The 15406-nt window shown below is 37.9% G+C and overlaps 1 protein-coding gene across 1 annotated transcript in view; it reads right to left on the reverse strand.

The window, feature by feature from the left end:
* Nucleotides 1-9223: 9223 nt before the first annotated feature.
* Nucleotides 9224-15406, reverse strand: part of eml6 (EMAP like 6) — a 49732-nt gene continuing 43549 nt past the window's right edge. Inside the window, exons 36-42 of the mRNA XM_034308420.2 lie at nt 14981-15169; nt 14726-14898; nt 14058-14220; nt 12735-12838; nt 12232-12385; nt 11424-11524; nt 9224-10262 (exon numbers count right to left, since the gene is read on the reverse strand). Coding sequence (XP_034164311.1) covers nt 10238-10262; nt 11424-11524; nt 12232-12385; nt 12735-12838; nt 14058-14220; nt 14726-14898; nt 14981-15169 — 909 coding nt within the window. The 3' untranslated portion in view covers nt 9224-10237. The remainder of the gene's footprint in view (nt 10263-11423; nt 11525-12231; nt 12386-12734; nt 12839-14057; nt 14221-14725; nt 14899-14980; nt 15170-15406) is intronic.

The following is a 15406-nucleotide window of genomic DNA, read 5'->3' on the forward strand; positions in this document are numbered from 1 at the left end:
CTCTCTAAGAGCTGATAAGAGCAGCTTTAAAGCTTCACATGACCATGACAGACACACTGCTTACAGTTAGATGTTTATTTTCTGTCCTACTAGAATTCCTGCCATATCAGTAGGATGGCATGTGCTGACTTTTTATTGGCTTTTCTTTTCTTTGATGTACACACATGCATGTACATGTATATAAACATGCACACACTCGCTCACACACACACACCCACACACACACCCACACACACATGCACACACACACACGTACATACACGTACACATGCAGTGGCATTTCCAGCTTTTATGATGGGAAAGTGGTGGCATATAATTACAATATCACACAAGCAAGAGTGCAGAAAATACTGAAAATACTGAAAATACGGCTGTGATTCGGCCGTAGGCAGAATATTCAGGTATTCAGTAGAACAGCACAATTGTGAGTGTGATATTGCTTTTATACAGTTTTATAAATAAGAAAATAATATTGAGTAACTGACATTCTGACACAATATGGCCAAATAATTTGATTATTTTTACTCTGTGAACGTAAATAGATCCCAAAATAGCCACACTCATCGATAGCCTGTCGGCTAGCTGGCTAGCTAGCTAGCTAGCTCACAATGATTTGTACATTCCGGTGAAATTGTCTTCCCTTCTTTCTTTTCATCTTCCTCTGATGTGCTTTCAGATTTTAAGTCAAAAGTTATATTCATGAAAAATGTATCATTTGCCACTGATGATGTCGCTAACCCTACCGTAGCAACATTTTCAGTGGGACTGTTGCTAGAATTGTTACTTTTATTTGGCAAACACAGATGAGTGGAGTGATACACACAGTGAAACGTCCCAGTGCGGTTATACGAAATATAAGCACTCTTGGAACATCCCTTGTCCAATCAAATTAGTGGACTGGAACTCTTGTATAATTATGTACATGGTTGCATCTGTAGAAAGAAAGAAATAAAAATAAATTAAGAATTAATGTGAAAGAAAGAAAGAAAGAAAGAAAAAGAAAGTTTTACTTTTGTACCATCTACATTCATGTGTTTAAATGAGTCAAGAATGTAAAGAAAGAAAGAAAGAAAGAAAGAAGGAAGAAAGAAAGAAAGAAAGAAAGAAAGACAGACTGTGGCCACTCTGGCCCTGCCTAGTTAGCATTAGCCAGCTAGCCTGCTAAGGCAACTGTCTGCAGCACCACTATGCTAACAAGATTTAAGTGTGATTGTCAGAGATGTTGAACAATTAACATGGCTTTGCTATTCTCATAGCTGATGTAGCTAGCTGATTTTTACACACAATTCATTCACTTTTACATGTGATTTTTCACCATTCATTTATTTTAGGCGATTTTCTTCACAATACATTTATTTTACATGTGTTTTGTACAGGATTTATTTATTTTCACCGCACTTGTTTTTACAATTTATTAATTTTTTCATGATTCATTCATTTTTTTTCACAAGTACAACCTATGGTCCTTATTCACATGATGGCATACTTAAAATTTACATGTGCAATCAAAATGTTTAAATACACTTTTTGATCATGTTGGACTATTACGCAAATATACACGTGAGTAATATCACGTACTGTATGATCACGTGCGGAATGTATATGATTTTTCCATAAGGGATGCTAATCAGTTTCCGTTTCATGATTTCCAAACATTTACAAAAGTATTATGTTGATTCTGGAATTCCAGATGTTATGTGGCATGAGGCTTATCAAACTCATAGTCACAGACACAAACACATGTGAGGTGATACTGAGAATAAGACTAGACCATTTCCTGCGTATGAATAGGGCACTCAGAACTTATGTCCTACACAATTATTAACCAAACTCCCAACTTCAGTTCCATTCTTACTGGATTATAAGACGTATAAGATCTGCCATGCAAGCAAGCACATATTTTCCCTCAATGCCTTCAGGGTTTTGTTCAACCTACTTCCTGTAGCACATAAAGAGACACTCCTGAGAAGGCTTCAATGGAGCAGCATATAAGAAAAACAGTGCTTTACTTCAGGAATGCTAACACACTGAAGTGGAACAGCTCATTCAGAGAGTAGTGCACACCTCTCCTATATTTTTTTTTTTCCATCAGGTCCTGGTTCTATGTCGACTGTATTTTAAATACACAATCAAATACATTGTTTTTTTTATATGCATCAGCAAGTAAACCTTATTCAATTTTATTTATATAGTGCATTTAAAAATAAGCCTTGTCACAATGCAGCTTTACAGAAATCTGGATGTAGATTTAGATTCCTAACAAACAAGCCGGAGGTGACAGTGGTGAAGAAAAACTCCCTGAGACGAGAGAAAGAAAGATTAAGAGGAACCAGAGTCAAACCCCATCCTCTTCCAGAAAAGCGGGATTATAAGTGAAGTGTGCCATTTGATTGAAAACCAGGTTCTGTCTGTGGCTCATGAGTTGCTCAGTTCTCTTTTCTGAGCATGTTAAAGATGTTTAACCCAACCTGTATAACTGATGGTTGAACAATTTGCACGAAGAAAATTACAAATACAAACCATCTCAAAGTTAGCCACATAGGCCCCATTTTACAGTGAATCAAATGTATTGTTCACCAACCATAAAGTAAGGAATAACATTTTGAGGCATGCTCTTATAGGAAAATAATCAACAATGGGGTACTGTGATAAAGCCCAATGTGAAGTGGAGTTTCTGTTGATTATTTTCCTATAAAAGCATGTCCCGAAGTGTTTTACTCCTCTTATATCACAGCAATTTGCCAACAATTAAAATTTTTTTTTATTTATTAATGAACAACACATTATACATTTTATCTTTTAACACATCATACATCATATTTATTTTATCACAATTTTTATCTGTTTATACTTCCATTTAATGTTGTCTGTTAGTTGCTGTTATCACTTAAATTATAGCAGCTCTAAACAGTCATTCCCTCTCCAGTCTCTTTTTTTTCTCTCTCTTGAAGTTAATAAGACAAAAAATGCAAAATAAAGCTCTGTCTTTCAAAAAAAAAAAATAATAATTTAAAGCTACAGCTTTACCACTGACTGTTACAGAGAGCTGACACTGAAGACTGAGGACAATAAATGGTAAATAAACATCTCTTCACAGAACATTTCACCATATCATGGTTTTTAATCTGTTTATGTGGAGCGCGTGGCATGCAATTCTCTGAATATGAGCTGTTGCTATAGAAACGATAAGGTTTTAGAATGCATGCTTTAATATAAACCTGTGATTTGCCTTGTAGCTGACACTACACAGAGCTGGTGTAGCAGTGATGCAGCTACAAATCCCTCCACATCCAAAACTAATATTTAACAGATTAAAAAAGTGCTGTTATTTAACAAAGTAAAACCTCTAATTGTTTTATGTGGTGAATTGTTTTGGAATTACACATTTATTTAACATTTCTGGAAGGAGTCTCCAGTGTCAGTGCTGTGTAAAGGTCACATCTCACTGCCCCGTAGTTAATATTTTCCTATAACAGCACACCCCGAGGGTTTGGGTATAAGTGGAGTGTGGAACCTTCATTTTTTTTAGGTTAGGATGCATCCACTGCCACTGGGCAGTAGGTTGCTAATAAATAACCACAAGAGGAAATGACTCAAATAAAAGTTTAAAAAGTACTTGTGTCGGATGAATAATTTAAACCTGATCTTAGCAGATATGCTGCGTGACGACCCACAGCCTCGACCCCACCGGCGGACCATCACACTAATTAGATCACTGGGTTCAGGTAACAGGGTTCAACTACAGGGAAACAGGGCAGAAAAGTTTTCCTCTCTCTCTCTCTCTCTCTCTCTCTCTGTGTGTGTATGTGTGTGTGTGTGTGTGTGTGTGTGTGTGTACAGTGAATTGTTTCAGCCCCTTGTTCGTTTTGAAACGGATCTGTTTCCCAGCCACTTTTTCAGGCAAATCTCAATGCTTCATATGAAGAATAATGTATAAAGATAAATATGTTGAGTGATTTTGAATTTTTATATGACTGTGTGTGTACCGAGAATTAAAAAAAAAAAATACTTAGCAAAACATATTTGTATCTAGTAATGAGATGATGTGGAATTGTAGCTTATGTGTCACTAATGAAGTAACTGATGAAGTTCTAATTAGGAAACTTCACTTGAATAAAGTTGAATCACTAGCCCCTCTGACTATTAGCTTGCATTTTAATCTTATTTCATCAAATATGTCTATGTCTGCAAGGTCCATTATTCATGAATTGCAAAAGAAAGCTACATCAGCACTAGATAATAAACCCCCCCAGCAGCCTGATGGTGAGACAGAGCCAGAAAACAGAGTTAGCTTGAATGCTACAGGTTGCTGATTACAGTTTTAACACATGCTCTAAAGCCACATATTTTTGAGGAACCGTCTGGCTGTGTTTTGGGCTTTTCTCAGCTCTGTAGAATGCGAGTGTGTGCCTGAGGACGTGAGGAGAAAGCATTATGTGGTAGCAATTTCATGACGCTGGAGCCTGCAGTAATCTCACTGCACAGATCTGAGGCCATATGTCCCATCACTCCGGGCAGAGGTTTTAATCAAAGGACCACTAAGCCATGATGAGAGCTGGACATGAGAGGGGAGTATGTGAGGAGCATGAGGATTGAAAAAGAATAAGCAAAGAAAGAGAAGAATGACTTTTTTTATTCAATCATGCAAGAACTGGCTAACAAGAGTATATTCACAACTTCACAATATTCACAATAGATGAAAAAAAGATGATTTGTCATATTTACAACCTGCAGAGCCATGGTTCTAAAAGTTAATCATAGCTATGGTGGTGGTGATTTTCTAATTTTGTTGCAGTGGTGGAGATTATGCCCAAAACAGTGAATCTAAAATGATTAATGTGAAAAAAAACAACAATGTGGCTTAATGTACCAAAGCAATGACGGGGCAACATGCTCAATGAAACTAGGCAGTTAAAGATTTAAAAAACACCAGGCTTCAGCTTCAAATTTTGGTGAACGTGTGCTCACTGTAGCTGACAGGAGCGGAACCTGATGTGGTCTCCTATTGTTGTAGCCCATCCTCCTCAAGGTCGTGAGATGCTTTTCTGCTCACCATAGTTGTAAAGAGTGGTTATTTGAGTTACCAAAACCTATCTGTCAGCTCAAACCAGTCTTGACGTTCTCCTCTGACCTCTCTCAACCAGAAGGTGCTTCCGCCCACAGGATGTTTTTTTTTTCTGATTGGATAATTGTAGGGGAACCCCTGTCTCAGAGTAATGCTTATTCCTCTGAATCCATTATTATCTGTAGGAATTAAGCTCTAATAACAAATGTCAAACATTTACCAGCACAGGTTTGATAAATATTTCAGAGAAAAACTTCACGACATGCTCACTCCCTCACACTCACACACACAATTCAAACTTCTCTTTTTTTCCCTTGTTCCAATTTTTCAGATGCAGCTGTTCATTTTGTGTATTGACAAACATCATAGCAGAGATTTCTGTTTGCTGAATAAATATCCCAGAAGTCTTTCATGCATCTAAAGCAGGTAGAGGCAGGTGGGAGAGAACCACTCGAGCACCCCTGTTCTTGGAAACTATGTTCCAGATACGCCTCTCTCAGCATTTTCACTTCGACTGGCCAGATGGGTCTTGAGCTCTAAGCGCAGGTTTAAGAATGGGATGGAACTGATTTATCTTTTATTTTCATAAATAAGGCTGTGTTGTTTGAGTGCAGTCTTCCTCTTTTTAGAAATAGCCATCATAGCAGGCAAAATGCTGATCCATTTTAAAAGTCCACCCTGAAACACATTAAATATGTTTTTGTTGAAATATTTGTGATGTATGTAGTGACTTTGTTGCTAATTTCTTGGTTGGTGCTGTATTTTCCATGAGAAGTTAGCAGTTGTGTGCTGCACTGATGGCACCCAGGGACCTTGTTATTGCTAGGGCAATTACCATGGCATTTAATAGGAGAAAAAAGTAAACAATCTCAAAAGCAAGGGATAGCAGTCAGGTTTAGCACTCAGGTTAGCTCCTAAAAACAAAAGAGCAAGAGCTTCTTTAATCACTCATCATTTTCCAGCAAAGTTCAACAGTTAAGAACTGTAAGGGGACAGTCGGCTTGGCCTTGTGCTATCACTACAGGGGGCCAGAGAGCACCATCTTAATTATAATTAGTGGCAATCAGCATCACCTGTGCCTTGGTCGATTTAAGCAGAGCTCTCCACTCACTCGCTGCTCAGTCTTGAGTTGCTCTTGCTATGTGTTAGTGGGCAAGTCTCAGCTGGTAAGTGCTGGTAATATTCTTCTGGGTACATCTTGGTAATTTCTCTGGCTTCTCTAGCAAACTCTCGATCTTGCTAAGCTCTCAGTAAGTGTGTGTGTGTATATATACATGCATGTTTTAAAAATTCTAGTCTTGGCCCAGGGTCTTGGCTTGCTCTGCCCTTGGGTCCATCTCTGTCTCTTTGAGAGGCTCACTGGGTTAAATTCTTGCCCCGATCCCTGAAGACCAGAGTTCAAATCCTGCATGTGGGTGCCTCCCATTACAGCAAGATTAAGCCATGATTAACATGGACCCGGCAGAGCTTGAGCAGTTAAAGAGAGCCCCAATTAGTAAGCGCACTTCCTTTCCACTTGTTTCCCTTCTTCTACCCATCCCGAGGCACATAGAGATTGTGCCAGCTCCAGTAGACAGAGGCCAACCCTACGAGGATCCTGAGGCATCCAGAGATGGACCAGCTCCAGCCGGTTTCTGCCTCGTGAGGATTTGGGTATTCAAAGCATCGCTGCCAACCCTATGTGGACTTTGAGCAAGACAACAACCTCCAAATTAATATACACATAAAATTCTACATGACTATACATAAATGCAGAAAGGACATTGTTCATATCACACTCTCCAGTGTCACCCAAATGAGGATGGGTTCCCTTTTGAGTCTGGTTCCTCTCAAGGTTTCTTCCTCATATCATCTAAGGGAGTTTTTCCTTGCCACAGTCACCACAGTCGCCTCAGGCTTGCTCACTAGGGATAATTTTGTCTAACATCTAGGACTGTTTGCATGTTTTTGTTTCTGTTTGCATGCTTTTTGTTTCTTATGTTCTGTAAAGTTGCTTTGAGACAAATCTCATTGTTAAAAGTGCTATACAAATAAAATTGAATTGAATTGAACTATAGGCAGCCATGAGTGGGTCTTGCAGCAGATCCTGTCACAACTGCAGTTGCTTAGAATGATGCAGAACCTGCTCAGCCAGTTGCAGAAATGGCTGTAGAGCTGCCCAAGCCTACTGACCCCGAGAACACAAATCGAGCATACTCACAATCAACTTCTAGTGTGCCTGAACTTTTAGTGAATCCTTGGGCTTGCTCTGCAGGTGGGTCCTTTTCTGTCTCTGTTGGTGGCTCACCGGGTAGAGTTCCTGCTTCTGAGCCCTAGAGAGCATTGTTAAAACCCCTCACAGGCTGATCTTCCATTACAATCTCAAAGTCCCAGAATGATGATGGCATTGACCATGGTCCCTGAATGAAAGTTGAAGCTTTACAAGCAGATCTGTTTTAGCAGAGTGTACAAATGAGGAAGAGAGATCTTGACAGAGCTTAAGTGCTGCTACTGCATCACTCTCTTTAGGAAAAGATGAATCCAAGGATAAGTCCCACTGCACCACTATCAACAGGTAGTCAAACAGCATTGTGGGTAATAGAACAGCTTTCGCCAAAATGAAAATGGACCAGCATATCGATGAAATTTCACTGATAAAATATCACACGTTGATTAAAGGTTTGCTATGCAAACCAGTCAGGTTGTTTTTTTTCCGTTAACACAACTGAAGAATGTGGAATGCTGGTGATTGAAACTGTTTATAATTAATAATGGTTTGTTGTATGAACAATGTCAAAAGGAACACACACACTCACATGTGGGTGTTTACAGGAATGTTGAGTGTGGCGTGGCGTAATCCCCAATCTTTGTGCAGTGAATATCAGATGTCAGTAGAACAGGATGTGATGGACATGTTCAAATTGTCACTGGCAGAGAGCTTGAGCAGCAGCGAGGTGTCACGCAAGGTTCAGTAGTTGCTTCTGTACACTTGCACCTGCTGCTCCTGTGAACCTTTACACAGTGCTGATGAGCTTTGGCATTGAGCCACATAGCAAGTTCTCTCTTAAGCAGCTTGAATTCATATTGTTACCCTGTCTTAACCTGCATGAAGTGGAAAAACCACTCCACTGGTTTACAGAAAATAATTGAGATTTGTTTTTCAAATGGGATTTTTACACCACCCTTTTATTTAATTCTTCCACATGATGATATTTTCCCACATGATTTTTCTCCCCACTTTATTAATTTTTTTACATGTGATTACTTCCACATTTTACTCATTTTTCACTTTTTACGATATTTTTTTTTTACAAGATTAATTTATTTTCAAATGTGGGGTCCCTGGAGGACTAGTGGTTAGGCCATGATACTCTCACCGCTGTGACCCAGGTTCAATTCCTGCCCAGGGGACCAACACCAGCCACTGGGGTTGCACATGACGGTGCACTCCCAGTGCCTGCCCCAAGCCTGGAGGGTTGTGTCAGGAAGGGCATCCAACATAAAAACTGTGCCAAATCAAAATACGTGGACAAATGATCTGCTATGATGACCCCTAATGGGAGCAGCTGAAAGAAGAACAATTTATTTTCAAATGTGTATATTCTCCTCATGATTAATTTTCATATGATCCCCCCACGATTCACTTATTGTCATGAACTTTTCACACGATTGACTTATATTCACATAATTTTTTAAACATTTTTTTTTTTTTTACAAATGATTCATTTGATTTATTTTCGCTTGTTAATTTTTCATGTGATTTTATTTTTCAGATGTGATTTTCTCCCATGAATAATTTATTTCCGCATGTGATGCCATATTGCTCACATGATGTTGTGTGTTTACATCAGTGTATAACATGATGAAGTGCACCTTCACATGTTTTTTACTTTTTAAAAAAGTGGGTCCTAAAAAGTCCAAGTATTAATTTTCAGTTATACTCAGTAAAGTACATCTGACAGGATGTAGTAAAGGCTCCTAGTATATAAAGCTCTTAAAAGGGAAACCTCCAGGGGAAGTCATCAAGAATGTGTTAAAAACAAAACAGGCCCAAGACAAAATCCCAGTGATCAAATAGAGCTTTTTTTATACACCTCCATCTACAGGTAGCACATGGAGCTGCATGTTTGCCTTTGAGAATGGCCTGTAATGCAATAAAACATGACATATTATGGGGTTTCATAAATCTTTTTCATTTAATTGTATAATAAATATATTTTTTTGTTTCCATTAATACCATTCACTCATCTATAACATTAGAACATGACACAATGTCAAAATCATGCATTTTATAGCTTTCAGGTACATTTAGCTCTATCTTGACATACAATACAAAAACAGAGACACATTACAGATATTATTTTGGATATCTGTACACAACAGACACATTTGCCATCACACCATTGGCTACAAACTGCGCATCGCAATACACAAAACGTCGTTACACCAATTTCCTACTAAGTTTGGAGTTTTTTGCTTTTTTTTAAGTGACCAATTGAGTTGCATACTTCATACGTTAATACGTACACACGTAAAAATAAATCGGATCTTTTAACAAAAATAGCACACGTCGAAAAACATCTACAAATTTTCCGTTACAGTGCTTATGCCATAACAGGCTCCTGAGTCCCGAGGATTTTTTCTTTTCTTTTTTTTTTTGGATAAATATTACATCAGAGGAAGAGCTAGAGAGTGTAACTAGATACAATAATGTACAAAATATAAAGTAAAAAAAAAATGAACAGTTTGCATAATGTGATGAAGTTTTACAGACCATTCAAAGCCCTAAAATCGAACATGTCCCATATAGCACCAGATATGCATCATTAAATCATGTACGTGGGCGCAACTCAGCAACAGTGTGTTTAAGGCACTCAATGTCAACCAAAAAATAATACATTTATCTATTTAAATATTGGCATGATTAGTATGTTTTTTTTAACTCCATGTTTATGAAAGTACATGAGCACGTAAACATTGCACTTTATTTATATATATATTTTTTTACACAGAATGGTGATGAAACATTTTTTCTGGTTCAGAACGACAGCAAGATCAGCTGAAGTTCCAGTCCAAGTTCATAACCTTCATTGATCAGATGCAGCATTAGAAGGTGTGCAGCATTTATTTACTAGAGGTACAGAGGAGGAGATGCTCCGGAAACGTTTCTCCTCTGCTGTTGGTCAGATCCCATCACAGGCATCGCCACACAAACACACTGAGAAAGAGAGAGTAAAAACATCAGACCATATTTTAAGGGCCCAAATTTTCATAACTGCTCACCCACGTGAAATTAAAGGCATACCTCTTTGAAAGTTCACTAATTGTGCACTAATTAAGGACTGAAACACCTGGGGGTGTGCTGTTAAATAGTAAAATAATCAAACATGGGGTATTGTGTTCAGTTCGAAGTGAAGAAGAGTTACTGTCACCACCACGGAGTTGATTAATCCAAAAACAACAAGTGCTGAACAACAACAATTTACCAGTGATTACAATGTTTTTAGTTACTAAAAAAAGTCATACTTTTTATAGTTACATTTAATGTTGTGGAGCATCCATGAAACAAGTTGGTTCCTGCTATCACTTATTATAGCAGCTATAAACAGCCGTTCCCTCACCAGCCTCCATCCACCCCCTTTAACGTTAATAGGACAAAAAACGTGGCTTTTGTGTGTCATGTTACAGGGAAACTGAAAAGCATAAGAAGTCACTGGAGTCTCCTTCTATAAATGTTAAATAAATGTCTCCTTACAGAAAGCTTCACCATATCAACAATTATACGGTTTTCCTTTGTTACATAACAGCAAGTTTTTAAAATCCATTTATCATTAGCCTTAGATTATGTGGAGTCCCTGTGAATGAGATGTTACTATAGAAACTATAACACACTGTATTAAAATGAGCACATTAACATAAACCTGCGGTCTGACTACTGTCAGTGCTGCTGTGATAGAAAATTAATCAACACCTTCTGACTAATCAGAATCAGGAATTCAACAGTGTTATGGTATAAGAGCCAATAATTTACCAATATGCAAGTGCAGGGGGTATAGAGTTTGGGGTGTTTCTAATTTTTTTTGTATGAGGCTAAAAATATTGGGGATTTGGGGACTTTTTCTGTTGCCTATTTTTTTGCTGTAAAACAAGTTTTGGGGGATCTTAAAATTTTATTGTAAAAAATTACAAGGTCCTTGTTTTTGTATACACATTTAGTTAATAAATCTCTTATCCAGTCTGTCTATATCAGCTCCTTTACTCACATTTCACTCTGCTTAATCCTACACTAATATCTTAATTATAATATAATTTACTTGTACAAGTACTTGAGTCTCTGAAGTGCTAATTTGTGCATCAGACTCGGTTATCTTCAGCTCACCTGCAGTCGTTGCCTCCAACGCTTATCACGTATTTGTCATCGTAGGAGAAGCGAATGTTGGTCACGTGAGCCGAGTGGCCAAAGTAGCGTTTGTGTTTGGCCTGGGAATGAAAGACAGAAAAGAATGAACAGTAGTTTGTCAGTCCTGAGGTACACAGCGCTAACTTCATTTAACCTTTTTAATGTAACATACTTCTTCACATGATTAATTTACAGGAGCAATAAATACATCACTGGCTAGATAAGCTCAGTAACTGTAAGTGGAATAATGTACAGAAGACACACAAAAAAATAGTCTGGTCGCAATTCATCATTTTAATTTACATTTTAATTTAATTACTATATTTAGACATAAGTATCATATTTTATTATTTTTCCTGTTTTTAAGGTATTTATTATACACATTCAATTTATTCTGACTGGAGTGTTTAATGTCATTGTTTTTTTTAACATTCTTTTACTTGAGATTCTTATTATTTTTAATTTAATTCAAATAAATTTTATTTCCATGCTCATTGTAATTTATTTATGCTTTATTTAAGCTTACAAAATCTTTTATTTCCATATTTTAAATAAAAGTAAAAATGATATGGTCTATTCACTGCTACAGTAGTGAATGTCCCAGTGAGCCAAGCCACATCTTAATATAGCTGTACACTTTATTTTAAAATGACCAAGATACCAAGAAGTAACAAATTGTGGAAAATGATTTTTTTTATATTGTTTGATTTTTTTTTAGTAAAAAAAAAATTAACAGGTCACTTTGATTTGAACAGGACAAAATGTTTGTATCCCTAACTGTACTTACAAATTTCTCAGAGCAAGGGAAGTCAAAGAGCTTGACGAGGCCAAAGTCGTCTCCGGTGACCACGTTGAGTCCAGCATGAGACACACAGGCACAGTTCACATCAGCCTTGTCAGCATTTCGTGGCCAAACACCCAACACCTCATCACCGAGAACACTGAGGGACAAGCACAGTGACGATCAACAACACTTCATTTGGTTCATTTAAAGAAACATGGGCAGGCGTTCTTTCACACTGGTGCTGAGTTGCAAGAAAGACAGAGATCACAACCTAATACGTTAATCCTCTGCTTACACTAGCAAGTGGGAAGTTCAAAAGTTTGTACCCCCATGATTTTTAATTAGGGAAAAAGAAAAATTAACCTCTATTTTATAATTCATCTATCTACAATAAAACTAGAGTTTTAAGCAAAATCAACACAAATTTTCCTGAATGCTGTATATTTTCCCAAGCAGAATGAATATGATCTACACACCGTACACACTGTGTGTTCGGAGTGTGTTACCTGGTCCAGGTGGCCCAGGTGATTCTATCAGCAAAGGCCTGCTCGGTCACTATCTTCCCACTAGGGACCTCATGCACCTGACGCTTATAGCTTCCTGTAGAAACCTGGAGAGGAACAACAGCACATTTAAATCAATCTTTTCAAACTACATCATGCTGCATCACAGGGTAGCATAACACACTTGGAGGAAAGTGCTATCTGCCCTCTTCCACATACATGACCTCACAGTACCCCATGATTGTTTGTGTTGATATGAATGACCGAGGAGGAACTGTAATGCCATTCCTCCCACTCAGAGATCACAGCTAATGACAAACGCCACAGAAAACTCAAGGTCATGCATCATTAGGATTTGAACTAGCAATCTCCCAGTGATAAGGGTGATGACACTTTTTGGTTGTGCCACTCACAGAACTCACATTTGTTTGTTCAGCGACTGCCAATAAATTTATATAAGCAGTACTAGACACATAAAGAATGCTTTAAACCATAAAGAACTGCTTTTAAACAGAACACATTTCAGTTTACTGAGACGTACATTAAAAAGCTGGTGCCTCCTGAAAAGTTGAAGGTTAACCTGCACCTCTACAGCAATGGAATGAGGAAAGAAAAAAGAATGCATAACATCTAGTGTGTGAAATGGGAAAGATGTTGACGTACGGCTGACTTACCTGCCTGTAGTGATGGGACTTTTGACAGCAACAGCAGAATAAAATGTAAAATATCTAAACAGCTCATGCTACCACATGCCTCAAAACTTCAGCTTGCACCATGAAAATGGCCCCCACCATACCATTACGCTACTGTTGAATGCAAAAATTTGCATCACCCTTGTTTTTGAATGAAAAACGGGGGAAAAGATCTATTTTCCAGTTTATCCATATATATATAACAAATTCAAATGAGGGTATATCCTATAACAAGGTAAAATGGTTCACCCTATAAAGACGGAAGTACCATTAAACTTAAATGTGACATTCTGCTATTTAATCCCACTGTTATTTTTTTTTTAAATTTCAACTTCTACATTCTGGAAAACATGCAGTATTAAGGACTGCACTGGATCAGTGCAGGATCTGTTTTTCATTTGATTTAAACCACTGATTCAGATTAAAAACCTTCATCCTTCATGCCCTAATCTCCCACAGGATTATATGGGATAACCCTAAAGTTATTTGACCTTTTCTCACTATTCTGCGAGAAAGTGTTATGTGCTCACAGAAGTACGTCCTGAATTGGTGTAAAGAAGGCTGACCTACGGAAAGAAAGAACAAATTAGGAATTACTATACAGACGCATTTTGTAAGTTACACTGTCACGGACCGCTATGAACTTGCTGTCGGCGGAGAAGTCGAGCTGGATGACAAAGCCGGGGATGTCTTTGCAGTAGCCGATGCGGTTGAGGGCGGGGCCGAGCGTCAGGTCATAGAAATCTACAGCGCTCTCCACAGAGCCCACGGCCAAGAGCCGATTATCAGGACTGAATCTGCAAACACACACAGGACAGAAGTTGGTCAAAAAAAAAATGGAAGAGAACAAAAAAATGACTGGCACTGATTATTTTCTCATAACAGCATGGAAGATTTTATTCCTCTTATACCATAGCAATTTGCCCATTCTAACATTTTTTTATTTATTAAAAAATGACTAGTTTTTATTCATTTACAGTTACATTTAATGTTGTCTGTGAAACAAGTTAGTTCTAGTTATCACTTTATAGCAGCTATAAACAGTCTTTCCCCTCACCAGCCTCTCTTTTTTTCTCTCTTGAAGTTAATAATAAGAAAAAAAACAGAGCTAGTCATGTTACTGAGAAACTAGAAAGTGAAAAATCCTAGGTGGAAAATTTACTGACTATTACAAAGCACTAACACTGGAGACTCCTTACATAAACAGTGAATAAATGTCTCCTTTTAGAGACGTACGTACTGTATTGTGGTTTTGTGTGTGTGTGTGTGTGTGTGTGTGTGTTTGTGTGTGTGTGTCCTAACCGTATGTCCTGAATGGCCACACTGCGGTCTCTTTTCTTGCCCCACACAGTGAGCGAGTTGACAAGCAGGACGATAAACTCTCCATTCTCCATGCCGATGGACACCATCTCTCCGTTAGGACTGAACGCTGTGCACTTGGCCGGGTGACCCAAGCTCACCTTGTTCAGAAGTTTCTTGAAAAAAAGACAAGTGATGTCAGAAGTTTATTTATTTATTTTTTTAAAAAAGTCAAATATGCTCCCTGAGCTGCATTACCTTGTCTGCTAAATCCCAGATACGGATGGTTCCATCATCACTGGCTGAGATGAAGAGATCTTTGCAGGGGTGTGTGGCCAGACCCCAGATGCGCCCCTGTGTGTGTCCATTTATCAGTGTGTTGGATGCAGCGTTCTTCTCTCCCACCTCTATGATCTCTCCATCCTTTGTTCCCACCAAGATTTTCCCCTTTAAACAAAAAATCAAGATCTTATTCTTCAACTTCTGGATGATACAAACCTCACTTTTAGTACATCTCTAAAAGAATTATTTGAATTGTTGGTTAAAATAAAGAAAAAAAAAAAAAGGAAAGAACGAATATTTAAAAATGGAAAAATAGCAAAATGCCCTAATTTAAAAAGATCCAAAATAAACAGTACTTTTGGGTAATAATAATTATATAAATGACATCACATGCAGAGTAGG

This window comes from Pangasianodon hypophthalmus, chromosome 11 (genome assembly GCF_027358585.1).
Source record: "Pangasianodon hypophthalmus isolate fPanHyp1 chromosome 11, fPanHyp1.pri, whole genome shotgun sequence".
Lineage (NCBI taxonomy): Eukaryota > Metazoa > Chordata > Actinopteri > Siluriformes > Pangasiidae > Pangasianodon > Pangasianodon hypophthalmus.